Source organism: Lethenteron reissneri, chromosome 26 (genome assembly GCF_015708825.2).
Source record: "Lethenteron reissneri isolate LAM-NWPU_2019-01 chromosome 26, ASM1570882v1, whole genome shotgun sequence".
NCBI lineage: Eukaryota > Metazoa > Chordata > Hyperoartia > Petromyzontiformes > Petromyzontidae > Lethenteron > Lethenteron reissneri.
Window position 1 is genome coordinate 9,103,173 of NC_083804.1, and position 21,302 is coordinate 9,124,474.

Genomic DNA, 21,302 nt, shown 5'->3' on the forward strand with positions numbered 1-21,302 from the left:
ACTGGTGTCCTCTGTGCAACGGGGTGTCTGGTGGTGTTTTATTCATGAGGGCACCATGGGGACCTGTGGCGGATACATTGCGCCCGTGTCAGGTTTAAAGCACCCGGTCCACCAATTACAGGACGTGCGGCATTGAAGACTTCTGTAACAATTAAAAATACTGCAGGAGCCGATCAGACTTGGTTTTGTGGCTCATAGAACGTGAGAAGACAGTACGATCCATCATCATCATTACTACCATCGTCATCATTGTCTTTATAGTTCCTTATCACTGCTATTATTGCTGTCATCATCATTGCATTCATCGTCGTCATGGATATAATTGTCAATTATAAATATTTTTATCATCAGAGGTGTTGTCTTTAGCAGCATCACCATCTTCATCATCATTAGGCATGTAACAATGCATGTATTAATGAATGTGAATTTGTCCTTACCCTCCCGATATGTGTATCGGATCTCATGTATAAGAATTAATTATGTACGATTCACTTAACTTATTTGCTGTTACATTCAACTTTAACGAAAACATTAAATGGAGCAGATTAGACAAAAGAACAAGAACTATAAAAACGAGATTGTAAATATGAGACAACAAAAAAATCAATTATCGAATCGCGACCCTCATTGTGATGATTCACTGAATCGCTGGGAGGAGGAGGGGGGAATTATCATGCACCTTGTGCCGGCTGAGTCAGGACCGCCGTTGATGAGAGCGTGGCATATTAATCGTGATCTCCGGGTGGTGCTGCAGGCGGTTAGTTTTGTAGTTCTGCGCCACGCGGGACAAAGTGCTGACACGGCTGCAGTGTGAAAAATTGCTGCTCCGAAAAATAGTGCTACAGCCAATCAATCGCCAGCCCCCATCCCCAACGCTGTCCGTTAAGTTTAATGATTCGCCCTTTTGGCATTTAGATTAATTATTGTGATTCAGAGACCAGACCCGATTCAAGAATAGATATTTTTTTTCATTCATTAACATTTTCGTGCACATATCAACTTCTTGTGGCTGCAGGGACTCACGTGAACTCATAAATTGCAATGTATATGAAGTGAAGCCATCCATTCTTACACGCAGACGTGATTCGTGATTACAAAAATGCATGTTGAAATCACCGATTCAAACAATTACCCATTATTCCTTCTCATTCAGTCCTGCAGCCTAAATGTAACATTTGCGTATGGGTGGGTTATGGTTCGGCCCTACAATGTATTGCTCGTGCTACTGTTAGCGGATAGATCTCCACTCAATGATGGTTTATAGAGCCCCTCTAAAGTGGCCTTTAACCTCCTAATCCATTTAACACGTAGGCTTTCGCGACCAATATTATTGATAATTAAGGTTTTTGGGTTACATCGCATTATTTATAAATATGTCGTAACCCTCCACCACCCGACACGGCCAATCAGTAAAAAATGTGTCGCGTTGACCAAAGAGTACAAATAGTTCTCTACTTTAGCCCACCGGTGTGTGTTGAAGAGCCACTATTCTGGCAAATTGCCCGATGATGCTGGGTGGAATTACCAGCGAAACGTCGTACTCAAAAATTGTAAATGTTGGGGATTCACTCTTCAACATATCGGTGGGCTAAAGTGGTTACGACACATTTATAAATAACGCGATCTAACTCCTGATCAATGTTGGCCAGACATCTTGGAATAGGTGGCAGTGCCCACATTTTAATCCATTACACATGGCCATCTGATCGAACGAGTGTACTATTTGCATGTAATTTGCTTATCTCTTAAATAATCAATTATTGCGCACATGAATCACTTTGTTCCCGTGAGCTCAATCTATTTTAATTGTTGAATTGTTATCATCGACGGCCCTTGCATGCGGAATGACATCGCGTTGGCACTACGTTTATAAGTCCGTTTTTATCTCTGCTCGAGTTTCACTGCAGCAGTTTGAAATCGCTCTCTGGCAATCGTCCATGTAAATGTTGTGGGGATTTATGATGCAGGCAGCTACATGAACTACCGTAAGTGTAAATAACGTAGACAAGTGTTGTGTGTGGCCGACTAACTGATCCATTTAGCTTAGCTGTATTTCGTTTAACATGTATATGGCAGCAAGGGTTTAAAAAAAACCTGATTGTGTTGGACGTACGGAAACATTTTCACATACAACGATAAAAAATAATGTTTCGAAAACTAAACTTCCGTGATTTTTATAGATTTTTACCGTTGAGTTATCTTTCTCGGCTGTGTTGTTTGTACTCTACAGATGTCTGTTTCGCACCGCAAGTCCCTAGATTATATAAGAAACCTTTTGCTTCTGTGGACTCTTGGTTGGAGAGTCTTAAACTGTGACAGGTTAAGAGGAACGCGTGAGCCTCATTACATCCTTGCTAATTAGTGCACAGATGTCAGTGTACGGTAGAGCTATAGTGTAGTTGGGGAACTTTATTCTAAATACAATACGATGTTGTAAATGAATAATGTCTTTCATTTTATCCAAAGAAGTGTCAGTCTCCAGACCTTTTCTTCAGGGAGGGTCCTGCGATGGAATATTTAGCCAAATCCATGAATGAGCGCGTCATGCTGCGTGTGGGCGATCGTACTTGTTGTGTGAGTGCGCGATGTGAATCTCCGTTAATTTGGGCTCGTTAGTCTAATAAGGTTCTGCAACAATGAATCGTGAATTGTGGCAATTAATGAAGGTCCCTGTACCGGGCAAATCGTTACGTTTCTTGCTAGTTTACACCGCTTTCCTCGTTTTCCGTCTCTCATTTTAGCATAAATGTAACGGCACAATTTGCATGAATCCTAAATAACTGATATTCTCAAGTGCACAACTCCACACATACTGTGTGCGTAAGAATCCCATTTTCATGGCCCACTGGATGGATCGTTACATGTCCGCTCTGTGCCATCCCTCTTGCCGCTGCATAGACAGCTCGCCGATGTGTGGCTCGCCGATGCTCCGCTCGCGTCCACTGCTTGTGATAGAGACCCTCAGCTGCACCGTGAGAACTGTGCGCTGAGATGAGTGGCGGTCACGTGGATGGATCGTGGTGGTGAGAGGGATGGAGGGTGGGTTTGGGCAGCGAGGGGTGTGAGATTCCCTGGTTGGAGACCCCCCCCCCCCCCAGCGCTCATGAGCAGTGGAAGGACGAATGGAACGAGACAATCGCCAGAAGAGTAACGGAAGGAGAAAAATGTGGAAGAAGAGCAGGAGTAGGAACAGAATGGTGAGTAGGAAAATGATGTGAGGAAGAGCTGGTTGAGGTGCAAGAGGTACATGATCAGGAGCAGGAGAAATAGAAGCTGAGGAGTAAAAACAACAAAGAACACAAGGAGATGGTGACAGGAGGAGCAGGGGGAGACGACGATGGGAGGAGGAGAGGCACGAGCAGGAGGAAGATATGCCGAGAGACGGCCATGTCAGGAGGGAGCAGAAGGAGGATCGGGAAGATGGAAGCTGGAGTAGTGGATGCATGAGGAAGAGCAGCAGCATCAGAGGGAGCAGCGGGGGAAGCAGGCGGATCATCAGGAGGAGGAAGCAGCAGGAGGGGGGAGCAGCTGCTCAGCGTCTGCACCTAAAAATAGTGCCGTCGGATTTTGTGTGAGCGAGCGAGTGCAATCCGGTTTGTGGTTCTCGTCCGTATTTTCTCCTTTTTTGTTTTCCTTTTCTGCGCACGTTCTGCCCTGCTGCGCCATCGTCAACTGAGAGCGCCACCATTTTACACGGTTGCAGTGTTGGCAGGGAGACGTGTGTGCCTGTGTGTGTGTGTGCGCGCATGTGGGGAGCGGTCGTGTAGCGATTAACACGCTGCGCTACGAACCCAGTTACCAGAGTTCGATTCCCGCTCATGGCAAACACCAGTGACGATTATCTGGACTGGTCCTGGGCCTCCTTTAGGTCGACTCAGCCTCAAATGAGTATCTGGTGCGGTGTGTAAACATCGCCACTAGACAAAGGGGGCCGGGCAGGGTGCTGGCCACCCACCCCCTCGTGTGCCGTGCCAGCCTTCATAGGTGCTCGCTAACAGCACTTGCCCCAGAGGGTTTTTGTTGTGCGTGAATGTTCGTATATGCATATTTAGAGCGTCTTGAGGCAGTCGTGTAGATGCACTGAATACAAATTATGTTGTCTTTTGCAAGTAATATACACACGACTGTATTTTGACTCGGTTAGAAGGTTCTGAGTTAATATCCCGATCAGGTGTCAGCTCGGCCAATCATTTTACCCGACTTGAAACATTTATTCCCGCTTTTAGAAAGTCAGCAGTGTTTGTCCTATGGAAAGAATTACTCTGCCATAGAAATGTTGAATTTATACACCTGGCTAAGAGCCGCAAACAAAGATGACCAGAGCCACCAACAGAGATGAGCCTTTATTTTGTTTCAGAGATGGTCGAGTGACTTGTGGGGGGGGGGGGGGGGGACAGTCATAATGGTCATATCAGAGCACTGAGCCGGAACCGCTGAGCCTCTGCGTTTGTATCCAGGTTTGAGCTGCCTTTAAATGAAACCGGTTCTTAGGTGTAGCGAATTGCGGGCCTCACTACTGCCTGCACAAACCAAAAAATTCGAGGAAAATGTTGATTGTCACTTAATTTGCCTCTTCGCCTCCAAGAAGGCAAGATTAAGGTTTGATTTGACGTGCAACGAATATTCTTTTGCAGGGCGTATAAAATGTGCGCCCAGTATGAGGAAAAGAGGCCTACCGAAGTGACTTCTGCATTAATGTTTGTCGTCATATTTCGGGACTGTCCTCTGACACACTGCTCACTGTCAACGTTCTTCATGGAACTCTTCTCGATAATTGTGCAAAATATGTTTTGGAATAAAAACGTAATTTAATGCAAAGCTTAGCATTTGCTCTGCAGTTTTCACGATCTGCCAAATGTCTGCATTATCACGCTCGCCTGATCTTGATTTAAACACAAATCAAGCTGTCACACGTTGCACACACCTGATGATTGTTAAACGTGAACCCCTTGGCTATGGCGTAGCACTACCAACTATTTACAGAGGCTAGATAAAGAGGTGAAAATCTCAGGTGCTGTATGTTTATCGCCTCGACCATCCATGGCAGATTTCATTCTACAGATTAGCGATCGCTTATTGACAGTTGTGAGTGCCATTGTTTAGTACACAATGCAGGTAGCGATACGAACTCCCACTCGTCTAAACAATTGTCTTATGCTTGTAGTTGGCAGGGTGGGCCGGTCAACACTCTTATCTTTTTTACTTTTGTGTGAAAACTGTGGCCGAAAGCTTTGTTTTGCCAATTGTTGTTGCGCAGATATATTTAATTAACATTTATTTCTGTTGGGTGATTTTATTGGTTGTACTAGTTTTGTTGGTGTCTGTGGGCGTCGCCTGGTTTCTCCAGCTGTGTATACCACGGGAAAGCGGCTGTATGCAGGAGTTCGTTCATTCTTCTGCCGCTTCCAGTTGTCGTGTTGAAAGCTGCGCAAATAAATCGGTGATCCGAGTTTGATTCCTCGCCACGTCTTAACACCCGTTGACAACAAATATAACATGTCCCTGGACCTCCGCTCGGTTGACTCGGCCTCAAATGAGTACCTGGTGTGTAATGTGTCAACATCATCACTAGAGAGACAAAGGCGGCCCGGCGTGGTGCTGGCCACCCCCCCCCCCCCCCCCCCTCGTGTGCCATGGTAGCCATCATAGGTGCTCGCAAACAGCACTTGCCCTCATCAATTTGTTAATGCTCCACAGGGGATCTTTGTCTTTGTTCCTTGATAATCACTGAAACCACAGCCCTTCTGCCTCCGACGCTTTGAGCCGATTACTCGCAGGCAAGCATGTGAGCGACCAGGTGCGCTGTATAAATAATAAAGCCTGAAGCGATCAACCTCACCCGCCTCCAAGTGTTTGCAAGCCAGTCAGCTTTCCATCCGAGGGCACCTGGCACTCTGGCCGTGGATTGCTGATGAGACCAGATGTCGCGGAATGGGCTTAAGATAGTGGCGCTGTGTCGAGCCCGACATTTTGGCGACTGAACACTTACATTTGTTGTAGTTATGAAATCCGGCAGAATTTAATATGGAGCAGCAGCTCAAAAAGTACCCGGATGATGATTGTCAGGATTAATTTATTAATTTTTTCCTTAATAATAAATTGAGATATTGGCCTTGCTTGTGAAACCGTTCTGGCAATACTGGACTTGTGGGGACATGCAATTCTGGCCCAAAGCTCCTGAGCTGTAATGAACAAGACTTGTCTGTGGTTCACGTAGAACCGTATGTATTTTCACACTTTTTGCGTGAATGCTGCACGTGGCTATCTCACTCGTTCGAGAGCTTTACGTGGGAAGAAAAAAAATTGTTTCGTTTTATTTGAATATATTTTGAAGTGAATTGCTTACCTTTCCTATACTTTTGAATCAAATATCGTGTTTTGTATTGCCTGTAATGTTCTGACCTGCCCCTACTAGACATCTGTGAAAATTTGCTTTATAGCTAAGCGGTTTCCTGCAGTATAAATAAAGATTCTGACTTAGTTTGTCACCTTTTTTCTTTGACAATTTCCAGCTCTTGTGGACTAAGAGATCCGGATTTAGGGTTGGTGGTAGACTGTGTGAGACGTCTCCTGTCCATGCCCCACGTACCTTAACACACAGCAATGAAAAAACTGACCACTTATCTTTGGTTTCATTCTGTTGCAGAATTCCACGTGAAAAGAGGAGTGCCCGCGAGAATTCTCTGAGCCCAGCCCAGTGCAGCTCGGCCACTCGCTCGTCCTCCCGCTTCATCACCCTTGCCACCCGACAACCGCCATGGCAAGCCAGCAGCGTCAAAGGTCCATGTCCACATCCGGGGAGGCCCTGTACATCGTACTGGGTCTGCAGAAAGGAGCCACAGCCGATGAGATCAAGAAATCCTACAGGTGCGAGGAGGTGGTCTGACCAGAATCCAAGGTGGGGGAAAGGGGGTGGCTCAGGAAGGACTGGTGATGCGATGCCCGTTAGGAGTGATGATTCGCCATTTAAAATTGTTTATGCTTGTGACGCGTGCATTGAATCTCGAGGGATAGAATTAACTTTCCATTTTGTCCAAATGTGTGCATAGTTTCCATTCGTCTTACAATTGTAAAAAAATGACCTCGCCCATCACAATTCTGTGACAAAGAGCTGTCCTGGCATGTTTGTCCGTATGTTAAACTTCTTTCGCACCGTACATAGCCGACGGTGCTAATCGGAGGTGCGCGATAAGGACGTCAATCTAAACAGAGTAGTTCTAAAGAAATTAGTTTTCAATCTAGATTTCAAAGTGCATAGGTCCAGTGGCTTCCTAATATCGGAAGGAAGAGCATTCCAGACGGCTGAAAAAGTGCATCTGACAGTGTGCGCTTCAGTGAATGCCATTGCCATCGAACAAAGTGACCTTAACACCCACTCGGCATCAGCTGAGTGGATGCTCAAGGTCGGGGGTCGTGTAAACGTGGAGGTCACGCAAGACATTGTCGGCGTCGAACCTCGGCGAACGTCGCCCAGCTTCACTGTCCCTTGACAACGATGCGTTCCTTTCCCCTGCCCCGACACAGGAAGCTGGCGCTGAAGTACCACCCTGACAAGAACCCGGACAACCCCGAGGCCGTCGAGAAGTTCAAGGAGATAAACAATGCCAATGGCATCCTGTCCGACCTGAAAAAGCGCAACATCTACGACCAGTACGGCTCGCTGGGCCTGTACGTGGCGGAGCAGTTCGGGGAGGACAATGTTCACACCTACTTCATGTTCTCCAGCTGGTGGGCCAAGGTGAGCCAACAGTGCTTAACGAGAGAGGAGACCAGGTGGCCATGATGACTCCCCCGAGTTGGGTGACTCGGGGGAGTCATCATGGCTCAGTCGGAGATAATGACTGAGCACCACTGAGAGCCTTGGTTCGCGCCCTGGGTCTGGGTGTCTCCCTTTGTTACTCTCACGGGTTCACAATGGCTGTGTCGGAGACACTGAGCTCTAGCGCTGCTGTTGTCGAGGGTTTTAATCGGGGCCCTGTGCTGCATTATGATTAAGCTGGGCAGTTAAGTGTAGTGAGTTGGTGGTCTTGGCTCATTCACCAATGAATTGTCATCGTAGTGATGATCATTATCGTTATTTTCATCATTGTCATCGACTTAGCGATTTGATGATCTCGGCTTGATTACCATTGCATCGTCATCGTCTTTGTCGTCATCAATTGCCATTGTTTGATTTTCTGATCCCACAATACATCCAACTAATTTATATCATCACTTTCATGTCCATGGCATTCTCCTCTTGGGCATGTTCACCAATGACTACTCCAAAAAGTTATATTCGGATATATTTTAGCTCTGAGAGTTATACATTTGCACAAGTGTGCACTGTCTGGTGTGGATAGATATGCGGATATTGAAATTATGTTTGGGTTGGAGTTAGATTAGGTTTAACGTGACTTTAACACTGCTCTTTGCTAGAGTGTCGATAGCGCAAATGCAATATAACTGATAGTAATAAATATTTATATTATTTTGGCATAGTTCAGTTATGTGCTATGAACAAGGGTCATTGCCGTAAATTACATCCATTATGATTTTTTCTTTTCTTCTAGAGCAGTGTTATCGACGAATGTGATGTTTTTTGCGTCACTTTTAAATTCAACTATTACATCGGCCAATCGTTTCACCGCTGCCCCTGTATCGCCCGCAGTCCCTCTTCCTGTTCTGTGGCGCCATCACGGCGTGTTACTGCTGCTGCTGCCTGTGCTGCTGCTGCAACTGCTGCTGCGGTCGCTGCAAGCCGCGTGTGCCGGAGGAGTCCGACTACGCGCACGTCAACCCCGAAGACCTGGAGGCCGACGACGTGGCTGACGGTGACACTGGTAAGGCGACGGGCACGGCAGCAAACAGCGGGGATGGTGCACACCGGGCCAGCATTGCCACAGCTGGCCATGCATAGGCTTCTGACCTCAAACATTGCCAAAGTAAACTACAGGGTTATTGGGTTAGAGCTGAGCCGTCCGTTTGTTTAGATGATTGATTACGCTACCAATTATTGCTTCGGTAATTTGACTATTCGGATCACGAGATAATAGTTGGGGGGAGGGGGAAAAAAGTCTCACTTCTGTTCCCACATGTGACGCTAGCAACAGATGTGTCGTGCTGGGTGTGGCTTTTAGGGGAATTTGTCGTCTTTGGGAGACAGGAGGGGTGGTGGGCAACCATTTTTAAATGGGCTCAAGTAATCAACCACAACAAGTTGATCGGTTACAATGTTTGGTCGTTTCATTGGCTTGTTTGACTAATCTCTCCCAGCTGTTTCCCATATCAATTACGAGACCACCACTCATTGCCACAGCTATCCATGGGGTCATTCCTCATGATCTCACAGCTAACTACGGAGTTCTCAGGTGAATCCCTAGGGTGGCCATTCTTAACCTGGCTCGGCACAAGAGGCTTTAAGAAACTTGGCCTCGTAGCCTTACGATGGTCAGGTTGCATGATTTAACCAAAGTACCATCCACCATGGGAATGTGGAATTTTCACCACAAGGATTATGATGATGACCAATGACCATGACCACCACCACTGCTCCACCAACGTGGATAGAATTTGTGTGTATGTAATCATTTCTTTGTTTTGTCCTTCATTCATTAATGCATTTTCTTTCTTCCATAATTTGTCGGTTGGTGAGATGGTTAGGTGACTCAGGGATCTTTAATACCTTATTAGGACGCTGAGCTAGCATAGCCAAGATCCTGGATTTAAATCTGGGTTTTTAAGCCACCAATGATTAAATACATTCTGAAGCTGACTGTCTCTGTCCAGTCACTAATAATTGAATAAAAAAAATTTATATGAGATGTAAATAAAACTGCAAATATATAATCTTGAGTTTATGTACATATTGTAATTTTTTTACATTTAATTCCAAAGTGCGTGTCCACGTGCCATTGGAAATGCCGGTTTACTGCGTACAACCGTACGTCACTTTCGCTGGTTTGTGCACACGTGCTTCTCAGGGTTTTGTGTAAGCGTGTCCTTTCCTTCTGACTAACCTTGTCTTGTTTCACCTGGCAGAAATTATAACAAAGCAGCCGGGCGGCGCCGTACAGTGCTAGACGCCAGCAGTAAGCCCAGACACCACCGCCCACAACGCCACCACTACTCACCCCACACGACTCGGGATGCGGGGACACAGGGAGGACCTTTGTTCAGAATCCCAAAGCCAGTTTTGCGCTTACTAACTCGCTCGCTCGCTCTGTCTCTCTCGTGCTGCGTTTCCACAACCACTGCCAGGCCCACTCTCAGCCCGAGGAATGATCCTGGGCCATTTTCAGTATCGACCGCGTTGGCCCATTGAGGCTGCCGTGGGAGCACAGGCGACGCCCCCACTAGCCCCGCCGGTACATTAGCCAAGCTGACTCCCTTCACAGTGGTGGTGGAAACGTGGCGTCACACACACGGCCTTGTGCATGTCACAGGAAACAGGGTTTTTTCTGTTGCGAACGAATTGATGATCACAATTAAAGTGCAACACTCGCAGTGGAAACGGACATAATCCACGTATATTTCACTGTTGTACAAATGTCTAAAATACGCGAGATCTTGGTGTATTGCAAATACCTCTATTTACTACCCAATGGGAATTTGTTATCTCTGCGCTTGTTCGTTAAATAGGAACAGTTTTCCACGCGGTAAAAGCAACCGTGTCACATTTGTTACATTTCAGATGAGCATTACGGCCAGTTTGCTTCATTACTCCAACAATAATGTAGCCACGGTCATATTTATTTCCTAACCTGGACATTTTATCCACGTCTGTGAATTCAACTTTTCTTAAAAATAAATAACGGGTGGAGCTGTGGCACAATGGTTATCGCACTGTAGTGTGAACCCAGCGACCTGAGTTTGATAATCGACCACGGCTAACATGCAATGCATGGCTTACATCCGTGTTAGCTGTGCATCAGGAAGTTTGCCCAATTCCGTTATAAATAATGTGATGTTTTTTGTTTTGTTCCTCTGGCGCTGAGGCATTGTTGTCACACAGCTATAATCTAGCGGTGTTGGTGGGTTACTGAGTGATGATCATGTAATGTACTGTATCGCTCCTAACCAGCACGCCGATAGATTTACCAGTAGATGGCAAGACAACATATGGATGTCATACCGTCTGTATGGATAATTGAGGGGTCATCATTGTGTAAGTATAGGTGCTCGGGTACATTTTTTCCATAATCAGAATTAATAATAGAATAAATTGGCAAAACATCCCAGTGCAGAACGCTCCTGAAAAAGTCTTCAAACTCAATGAGGTTTTCTTGCGTAAATAAGTGTACATATAATGAATATTGTTAAATTATTAAATAAATTAGAAATCTGAATATTGATTTAAATGCTAAAGTCCACGTGCAATTTCATTTCAATCTAACTTAGAATCGAACGTCGTCATTTCAGCACAAATGCCAGGTTGAACACGACATGGGTTCTTTTGATCCGGATCAGGAGCGTCATAAAGAGCATTGGTCTTGATTCATTATTTATTTATTACATTTGTTTACCCAGGAGAGCCTCACTTGAGTCTCAAGACTCCTTTTCAGGAGGGTCCTGCCAAGTTTTCGCAGTAGGGGGGGGGTGCGATGTTGCTGCTGTGTGGAATCCCGATTGAGTAATTTGCAGGTAATTTGTTAGCATTTGGGAACGTTGGGCCAATACTAGTCACATTGTAGTAAGTGCGTTGATGTCTTCTAGCTTGATTAAAAGCTTTCGTGACTGCAGGAATTCTTACGCTTGGCTCTTTCGGCCAGGTCACGTAAATAAAAAAATAATTTTTATACTTTTCTAGCTGTCGCATGAAACCAGAGAATCTGGAGGAAACGCATGCAGAACCAGGGGTAGAGCATATAAATGCCACGCCAGAAAGGTACCCTAGTCGGGAATCAAACCTAGGATCTTCTAGATGTGAGGCACTAGTGTTACCACTGCACCACCCTGGTTATATTGGAAATGTCATTGATTTGGCATTCCATCTCAAGTCATACTATGGCACGGTTGTGTGCTGCCCTCCTCTCACCCTCAAGCCCAACCGCCCTGACATCTGGAGTCTGGTAGTGTCAAACCGCCCCTCACCCCCCCCCCCCCAAGCCTATCTCTGCGTGCATCCAATTGTTTAATTCACATAGCAAAGGCTGTGACAGAATAGAGGGCAATGTTACCACGGTTTATCGATCGGCCTAAAATAACACATTTATTTAACACCCCGCTCCCAGGGTGTCTGTCACTTGGCACAACGATGCACGACGTCTTTTTAAACCCTACGCTATTTTTTGTAAGTAATCGACATGCTTATCTGCCACACACTTGGCCGTGTGAAGAATTAAAAATAATTGCATCAACTTTCTGGAGCGCAAATGTTGCCGTGAGGGATCCCAAGTGGGTCTGCGGTGTAAAATCGTGGGCAATTAAACGGATGAGATATTTACATCCACCCAACCCACCCCACCCCACAAACAACACAGCTTCCCCCCCCACCACCACTCGTTGCATAAATCCCAAGCCCTAAGCTTATCAGTAGCCGCGCATGGCTCGAGGAACCACTCGCGGCGGCCAAATCACGAGCGTTCACTTAAATTACAAATCGGCGCCTGCTGTGGGGTGCGACTGCAGTTTGCGCGTCTCTCGCGATAAACGTCACGTTTGTTTGCTTAGTAACTTTTGTGTCGACTTGGCCTTTAAGTGCCGACTGTCGGTATCGGTTTTATTTCCCTCTCGTGGGTTGATGTCCTAATCAAATAATTCCGAGTCCCCAACTCCCCACATGACATCCCCCCCCCCCCCGCACCACAACTACTGCTGCTCCCCCAACCTCCGAGGCCCCTACATGGCAGTAACAACAAGAAGCTCTCTTGGGTGGGAGGCTGAGCAAGGTACCGTTCGCCATGCAGCCGTCAATGATGTCAGCGGTGGTGAATCACGGCCACGCCCTCCTTAACGCTCCGTGTTCCATCGCTGCGTTCACTAAGCTGCTTATTCCCGTTAGTCGATACCATCTCTTGATATGTAAGATCCCCCTGCAGCCGAAAAAATAAATCAACGCGGTTAACAAATACAAAATAATTGATGCAAGATTAATTGGATCAACACGTTTATCTGGCATGCACTCGACCTCGCTTCGTCTTCTGTCGCTCGCGCCATGTGTTCTGACATCACGACCTCTGCGACTGTTAGACTGAATGGGGGAGCCTGTGCTGGGACAGGTGATGAAAGGCGCGTGACCTCCGTGACACGAGATCCCATGTGCTAATATTTATATTTTTTTGAAAGCGTCAGGTCAGATTTTGCTGGGCTGAACCACACCCGTTGGGTCAAAATCCGCCGGCGTCATTTCTGAAAAATACCGTACCTCATCAAGTGAACATGCAGGCGTTGTTACTCACAGGATGAGAACATCGTTGAGCATTTCACTTGAACCTGGGTTGAACCCCGCAAACAAGCACACATACACGCACGCTAAAATCATTATGGAGGGGGTGACATCACCAGCCGGGTCTCACGCTCCCTGCCACCACAAAAGATGATAAGTGAAAATGTAATTCTCTAAAAATGTAATGTAACTTAGAGGAAGATGCAACCCAATGAAACAAACTCTTAAAGGCATGTACCCATGCCATCTGTCCTGGGCTATCTAGCGTGAGTTTTAAGCTTTGTTTTTGAGAATGAGAAAAAAGGCTTAAAATTTACAGTCGGGCCCGCTACGATAGATATTTATTTACATCACGGCAGTGAAGTATTCATATATGTGTGACATCATAGTGATGTACCATTGAAGTCCTTTTATTTTTTCATTACGAACTTTAAATTTCGTGACGGTGCAGCACAGTGGACATATCCCAGCTACGCGGTCTACAAGATAAAGAGTTTCTATTTGAATTTGCATCTTTCTTTAAAGTTATTTAATTCAAAGCATTACTATCCATGCACATTAAGATGTGCGGGTTTGATTTCTCAGCAGGTGGTGAAAGCAATCCTCACGCCTGTCAATCACTAATGCTTGTTGAGCACATCTGCAAGTGGTTGGACGTTAACATTTTTGGATGAGTGAATGGGAGGCGAGAGGTTGTCCGTCGGTTCGCACGAGGACTGGAATTGAAACACTGGTGCTGAGCGGTGGTTTCTGGGCTAGTGGTGATGTTGGTGGTGGCGTCGTCGGTGACAGTGATGGTGGTGGTGGTAACTGACTAATCAAGCCTCTAATCAAGCTTAACCAAAGCTATGCTTTTGCGATGTACGTGTGCGCGAGGCATGTAACGATTCATCCTTCAACCCCCTGCTATAACTGGAATTTAATGACTTACAATTTATTGTCTAGATTCAAGAATCAGTAGATGTTTTGTTTGTTTCATTTGTACCTCATTTGTATTGTCTGTTGCGTACAATGTCTTTGACTCATTTCGATCATTCAATTTTCCTAAAATTCACGTTTTCAATTTAAGTTACATAGAATCGAATTTGAGCGATGCGCTGAAAAATCGTTCATGTTCCTGGCATTTCACCAATGGCGCTTGAATGTGCAAGCGTGTTCAGTTGGCAGCCCAAGACAACGCCTCCTCTCCGCAGGACTTGTTCTGTTCTACAAACTCGCGGTCAAAGCTCCTCGTGCGCACTGGGCAGTGCCCATGTCCCATGAACCGATCGGGAAAATTCCACAGACGCGTAATCGATGCCCTCAATTGCAATTTGAAAGTCTCGTGCTCAAATCCTCGCCGGATGCCTGCTCGCCCCCAACATCCCTCCAGGGTCCGATAAGCCGTACTGTTGTCCAAAAATAAAACCCGGTGTTTGCCGACGGGGCGTCTCAGACCACGTGGCATCCATGTTTCTTGGAACGCAATTGCAGCCAACGCTGTTCAGCCGACAGGCAAATTCATGCACTGTTCATTTGCGTATGATGATAATGAAGATATTGAAAATGGAAGGAAAGGATGACGCACAATGGTTATTAATGTGCATTGTAGCAATATTAATCGGGCAATTTTTATCCTCCCGGACAAAGATATCCAATGAAGTTGTGATTTTGTTAGATGCCTTTGCAATTCCAAATTATTGTGGTTAAAACATCTCCATTTTCTGGGATTGATAAAAAAAGTACCAATTTCTGGATAGATTGGCCCCCGGCATGGGAATGTGGAATTTCTACCACTGGCTCAGGGCCACCAATTGATATGAGTGCTGCCCCCCCCCTGCTCATCTTAGCAGGGAGACACCTTGGAGTTGCCGATTGAGGCATCTGGAGCGTGTGACATCACTAACCCGTCTGTGCATTCTGTAAAATCGCGTGTCCCCTGGTCCCGTAGAATAAGATGCTGCATGCAGATGCAGGCAGTGGGAATCCTTATACTCACTTCACTCCGTTTCATAGCTTATGATTCTAGAAAAACAACATTATGGGAGCCTGTGTCTAATGATAGTAATAATAATGCCCTTTACACAATAACAAGTCTCATTACTTTTTAATGAGGGTGCTGCATTGAGCTGTTTGGCAATTCCGTTAATGGGTGTTCAGCTTCGTGTGGGAGGAAACTGGAGTACCCACAGAGAACCGACCATGCTTACTGGCAGATAACGTTCATAAGCGCCACACGGATTCAACAATCCAATGTTGTCCTTCCATCTTGACCACATCTCTTACAGGCCTTTCATCGCCACTACCCACCCACCACCCTCCCCCCACTCACCCCCACAGCAATTGATCCCTCCGTTTTGTGTCTCTTCGCAGAGGAGACGCCCGTTGTGGTGCAGCCATCTTCAGCCTCTGAGACAACGCAACTGAACACCGACTACAAGCCTCGCTACACCGACGACCCGTTCAACTAAGCTCGCGGGAGCCAGTTTGAAGCTGCGGCTGTGGTGGTCGGGTGGGGAGAGGGTGGGTAGGAAAGGAATGGGGGGGGGATAGGTGTATGGGCTCGTGTGCATGCAAAGGCCAGTTCTAAACTCGGCGATGTGTGACGGCATCGGCTAAAACCCGCCCGTAGATCGCTCGCTCGTACCGTGTGTTAAATAGGGATTCATCTGGCACGACATGGACGCGTATTGAACAGCGTCACCAATCTCGCACACACACACATGTATGTGCGATCGGTGTAAAGGTCACCATCGCATGGGGATGTCTGTCTGACTGGCGATCCACCGTGCGGTGCGCAGGCACGCGGTGCGAACAGTGTAGTTTCACTCGGTGCCACTGCCGTCATGAATCGCCCCGGTGTGGGAGCAGCCTTACGAACTCGGGGGGGGGGGGGGGGAAGGGGGGCAACAGTCGTGACACAGGAATTTGTTGCGTCGTGCGAGCGACGAATGTGTATTGTGCAAAACTCTATGAAAGCATCTTTGTGGGCTCTACGATGTGAATAATGATGTACGTCGATACCAGGTGGTTCAAGCCGTGTGATTTTTGATTTACGTTTTCTTTTATATATAATGTTTTGTTTGGTTGCGGTCTTTAATTTACTGTGTTGGAGTGATCCGTGTTTGTGTGGGTGTGCGATTTTTTGTTTGCTTTTTTAGTGACCGTCAAACTTGTGAATCTGTAACACCGATCCTTGCGAACTTTTAATTTGTCTAAAAGAAAAAAGAAAATCCAAACAGGACGTATATATATGAGCATGATGTGCTTATTTTTTCTGGCATTGTATTGTGTGCAGAAGATGTTCTACAGTGAAGATGTTCTACAGTGAATATATTGGCATCGACTCGTTCACGCAAACATTAATCCACTCAAGCAAGTGACGTGCGCTTGTGTGTCGTGGGTTTCGTGTAACCCCAGCAATGGAATCCAGTCATCATTGCCACCCTTCCATGTGCTGGTTTCAGTCCCTTCCTATGACACGACATAATTAATAATTTACTATTTATTCGGCACGATTGGTTTAATCAGCTTTTGCGCTTACACCACGCAGTGCGACAGACTATTCGAGACTATTCGTTAAGGGATCAAATACTTTGGATTTGTACATATAAAGTAAGCTTCCCCCCCCTCCCCTCAAAGCCATTGGTTGGAACTAAATGGAACATATGAGATGGCACAAACAAGGCAGTACAGACGAGACGGTGCGGACCAGTACAAACAAGGCAACAAAATCAGATCTTGAATGAAACAGTCACCCCGAGTTTTGACAATTCATTGCGGCGTGGTGGCTGGTCGATTGTTTCTTTGCCCAGTGCTTGATCAGCAAAGTCTCCCCGAGAGTTCTGCTATCGAAATGTCTGGACAATTATTTTGTCCGTAAGAATTTACCTGCAGGGGCAATAACATTGCTTAAAAGCTCGTACATGAAGTAGGTCTCCCAAAGGCTTATCCGTGCTGGATTGTGTGTGTTTTACCTTTGCGTACCTGTGGGGGTTTCAACTGCAATTGCACTGATACTTATAACGCATTAATTGGTTAAACATCACAGGCAATTCACCTTGAAACTCAATGAGGTTTTTCTGGTCAAAGACAAAATATCTTTTTCAAAAACAATCAAAAACCTGAGCAGGCATCTTCCTCATGGGCAGATAAGTGGTGATCAAAAAGTCCATCTCATATCCGAGAAGTGGTACAACAACAAAGGTCAGATGTTTAGTTCACACACCAGACCTGGTCCCCAGTGCCGTCCACATGTCTCCACAGTGAAGTAATCATCATGGGACCTCCTTTGCCAGTCCCAAAATATGAGAAGAGGGTTTTCCCTTTTTTGTGGCAACAAAACAGCTGTGTTAAGATGTTAAAACACCAAACTGAAACCTTTTACAAGGAATCATGTCTGCATTAACCACTGCTTGTGGTCAGAATGCAAACCAAAAACTCTGATAATATATGCATTGCCTTTGAATATATCAGTGTTTTTTGTGCAAACAAAAAAACTCATATTATCAGTGTTTTTGTTTGCATTCTGACCACAAGTATTGTGGTTAATGTAGACATGATCCTTGTTAAAGGTTTCAGTTTGGTGTTTTAACATAACACCTGTTTTGTGGCCAGAAAAATGGGGGAAAACTATTGTGAAATAATCACTTCTTGGGAAAAGCAACGATGTCGTGACAAGCGACATGTGGTAAGTGTTTGCGAGCGAAACATAGGGTTCTCCTGGGTGGCGATTAAAGTCTTTGTACATTGACGATGAGTGAGTCAGTGCACGACACTTAAGTGGGACCATGTAGAGAAATGGCAGTGCCCCCATCAAGACCATCTATTCCTCAATCTGTCAGGACACAGACATTTTCATCGCCCCATTGTATGTAATTCTTAGTTGGGCAGGGACTTCTTTAGACCAATGGTTATGAATAAAATACCCAAAACATTGTGCTGGCCTGGGGCCACGTGTGACCTAATCAAATTAGGAGCGTGGCAGGTGTGATTACAGGGCTTGGCAATGTGCGTGCATCTTCTGATCGTGTTGGACTTCCTCGGTCGTGCGTTGGTCATCGCCGTACATCTGGAAACGTCTTCACAATGGCAGTTGATGGTTTTGGCTCAAAAATTTCCAAAGATTGTTTTGTTGTCGTGGATGTTCCAGTGGTTGGTTGTTTGGTGGCGAGATTGCTTTCTTTCTGGCTGGTTACCTTGGCAGGATCGTGTAATGTCTGGATGGATACATGGCTGGCTTGCTCACTGCGTAACTAATTGTTTGATTTCGGTTGTAAATTATTGTTGTTCTGGCTGTCTGGTCGGCTGCATGGTGAATAGGCTAACTTGCTCGCTGATTGGCTCAATGCTTCGGTGAGTTATATGGTCAGCTGGCTGGGTTCCCTGGATGGCTGGCCAAGTGGCTGGTTGGTTGGCTGGGTGGCTGGCTAGCCTAGTGGCTTGTTTGGTTGACTAGCTCGTTGGGTGGGTGGCTGGCTGGTTAAACGGATTGTCGACGAACTAGCTTGCTGATTGCTTTGCTGAATGATTAGCTGGTTGACTTTAGGTGGATGCTTAGAAGGCTGGCTTTACTGGGTGGCTGGATGGTTGACGCGTTCTCTCACTGGTTCGTTGGTTGAGTGGCTGATGGGATGATTCTCTTGCTCGCCGTCTGCTTTACTGGTTGCTTGGCAGGTTTCATCGAAACCACATTTATGCTCATCTGCCCTCGTGCGGTAGCGATTAGAGATGTGCATGCGTGGCCCCTAGGGTTTGTAGGGAATGGCTTTAACAAATGACGCACATTTGGCGCTGTCACATGTATTCCAACCGATTATATCCTCCCAACAGCGCAGCAATCAAATTCGACGATGTTATTTTCTAGTGTGTACATGAGTACATTTTAAATGCACGTGACAATTTACAGAACCTCTTTTTAGTGGCCGAGTACTCTGCAGAGACGCCACCATGGACTGCACTTTCCACCCCCCTGGCATGCAATGGAATTTTCCAAATGCATTTCCCTGTGTATTTATGCGCTGAAGTACTGTAGTTCTAGAATTGGAATGTTCCGTTCTGACTGAGGTGGAATCGATGTACTGTAGTGAGAAATAATACATTATGAAAATAAAGTATCTTTTGTATTTAAATGTATATTAAAATAATTCAATGTGTGGGTCATGGCTCGAAATTGGTTGCATTTAGCCATGGGGTTAGGGAATTAAGGCCAGGCGTTGTTTAGAGTTAGTAATGGGTTGATTACTAATCGGGGTTATAGTTATTAATCCGTTATTCGAGATCGCATCGGATTAGGGTTCATCACAGGTTAACTCGAGACTTGGGTTTAGAAATGAGTGCGAGGCGTGAGTTAGGATTTGGAGAAGTCATCCGTTAGGCGTTAAGTTAAGAGTAGGGTAGGGTCAACTGTGTATTCGTGTTTAGTCCTTGCTAAATTGTTCTATAATCTCATTATTCGGGAGTGTCCATGTGAAGAGTCGTCAAGGCAAACATGGCGCTCACTATTTAATGTGTTTTGAGAAGTGTGCTGGAATAAACATCTCGGTGCATTTGGTTGTTGGCCGTAAACACGTGTATAGGATGCGGTCCCACCTTTCGAAGGTGAACCCATTGTTGTTTTGCCAGTCGTGATTACGTGGATATCAAAAGGGGTTCTGTACAATCTAGCCTGGTTCATTGCTCGGGTTGAGGGGGGGGGGGGCTCATTAAGCGAACGTTTGAATTTGTACCGTCAAGTGCAACCGGCTGTGCTTGAAGAGCAGCTGACTGGTGTGGCAGAACGTAGCTCCGAGAACCGGCGGCGATTCATGAACTGGCTAAAATCGGGGGCGCGGTGGTGTTTGTGGGGGGCGGGTGCGCAACCCACAACACCCTGGGTGTCGAACTCCTGACGGAGTGAGATGAACCCGAAAGGGCGCTCATGTTGTCTGTCAAGGCAAAACGAAACAAAAAGCGGACGAAAAAAATCAAAAGGTCGTGCAGTAATGGACGGTGGAGTGAAGGCGGATGGCCAGTTGCCGGGGTGAAAAGTGGGCGAGGTTTTGCCAAATCTTGGCCAGCTGGCTCGAAAAGTTCATAAATAGTGGTGGAGCAACCAGCCAGGCACCAGCCATACCCATCGCCCTAACCACGCTTACCAACTAAGCTCCAGAGTCTAGCCCGACTCGCTAAAATATCCAGCCAGACCCTAACCTTACTTCTAACCTCACCTAATTCGCCAGACCATAGCCCGAACTAAAGTGACATGTCCCCCCTTGTCCTAACCCTCGCCACAGGTAACCCTAAACAAACGAACCAACCCCCCTAAACGTGAACAAGCTGATCCCCAACCAACCCGTCCCCCTGACTGCCAACCTCATAACCCAAGGCCCACGCCTGATGAGTCAACCGGCGCCCCCCTCCCCACCCCACCCCATTTAGCTTTCCGATCACTTCCCTTTGTGGTGTCGACACTGCCAAGTTGTTTCCTGCTGCTCGTGACGTGAGTGTATTTGAGTTTGGATCCAGTCCACGTGTGCAATGATGATTCGAGGTCGTGATGTCGGCTTTGAGCAGTACGTGTCACGATTTTACTCGGACTCTTAATAGTGTAACGATGCATCCGTTCGTCGATTTAATATCGACATTTCTCGCTCCGTCGTACATGCATTGGATGTTGTTCGATTTGCATACGTTAAATTGGGCTGCGGTGCGTTCACGTAACCTCCAGCCACGGGATGCCGCTCCGTTCAACAATGTGAAGGGTATAAACAAATTCGACTATCGAGTGAAGAGCGAATCGTTACACCGCTAACGCTCGTTCATGTAAGCGATTGTATGCTCACAAAGCGAACATAGAACTTGATCACGTTGTTTGTACATTAGCTTGCAGCATTCTAATTATTATCGTTGTTATTTTTAATGAAGATGCAACCCGCCCCCCCCCCCCTACGTTGAATAAAGTTCCCATGATGACTTC

General features: G+C 46.2%; 1 protein-coding gene across 4 annotated transcripts in view; it reads left to right on the forward strand.

The window, feature by feature from the left end:
- LOC133347617 (dnaJ homolog subfamily C member 5-like) overlaps positions 1-21,302 on the forward strand; it is a 30,987-nt gene extending 9,685 nt beyond the window's left edge. For 2 of the 4 annotated variants that reach the window (XM_061560042.1, XM_061560044.1), the window contains exons 2-5: positions 6,647-6,867; positions 7,525-7,738; positions 8,651-8,822; positions 15,719-21,302. In XM_061560042.1, coding sequence (XP_061416026.1) covers positions 6,758-6,867; positions 7,525-7,738; positions 8,651-8,822; positions 15,719-15,816 — 594 coding nt within the window. In that variant the 5' untranslated portion in view covers positions 6,647-6,757 and the 3' untranslated portion in view covers positions 15,817-21,302. Of the gene's footprint in view, positions 1-3,177; positions 3,198-6,646; positions 6,868-7,524; positions 7,739-8,650; positions 8,823-10,020; positions 10,071-15,718 lie in introns of those variants that run through there. The other 2 variants (XM_061560046.1, XM_061560045.1) reach the window with 2 other exon arrangements.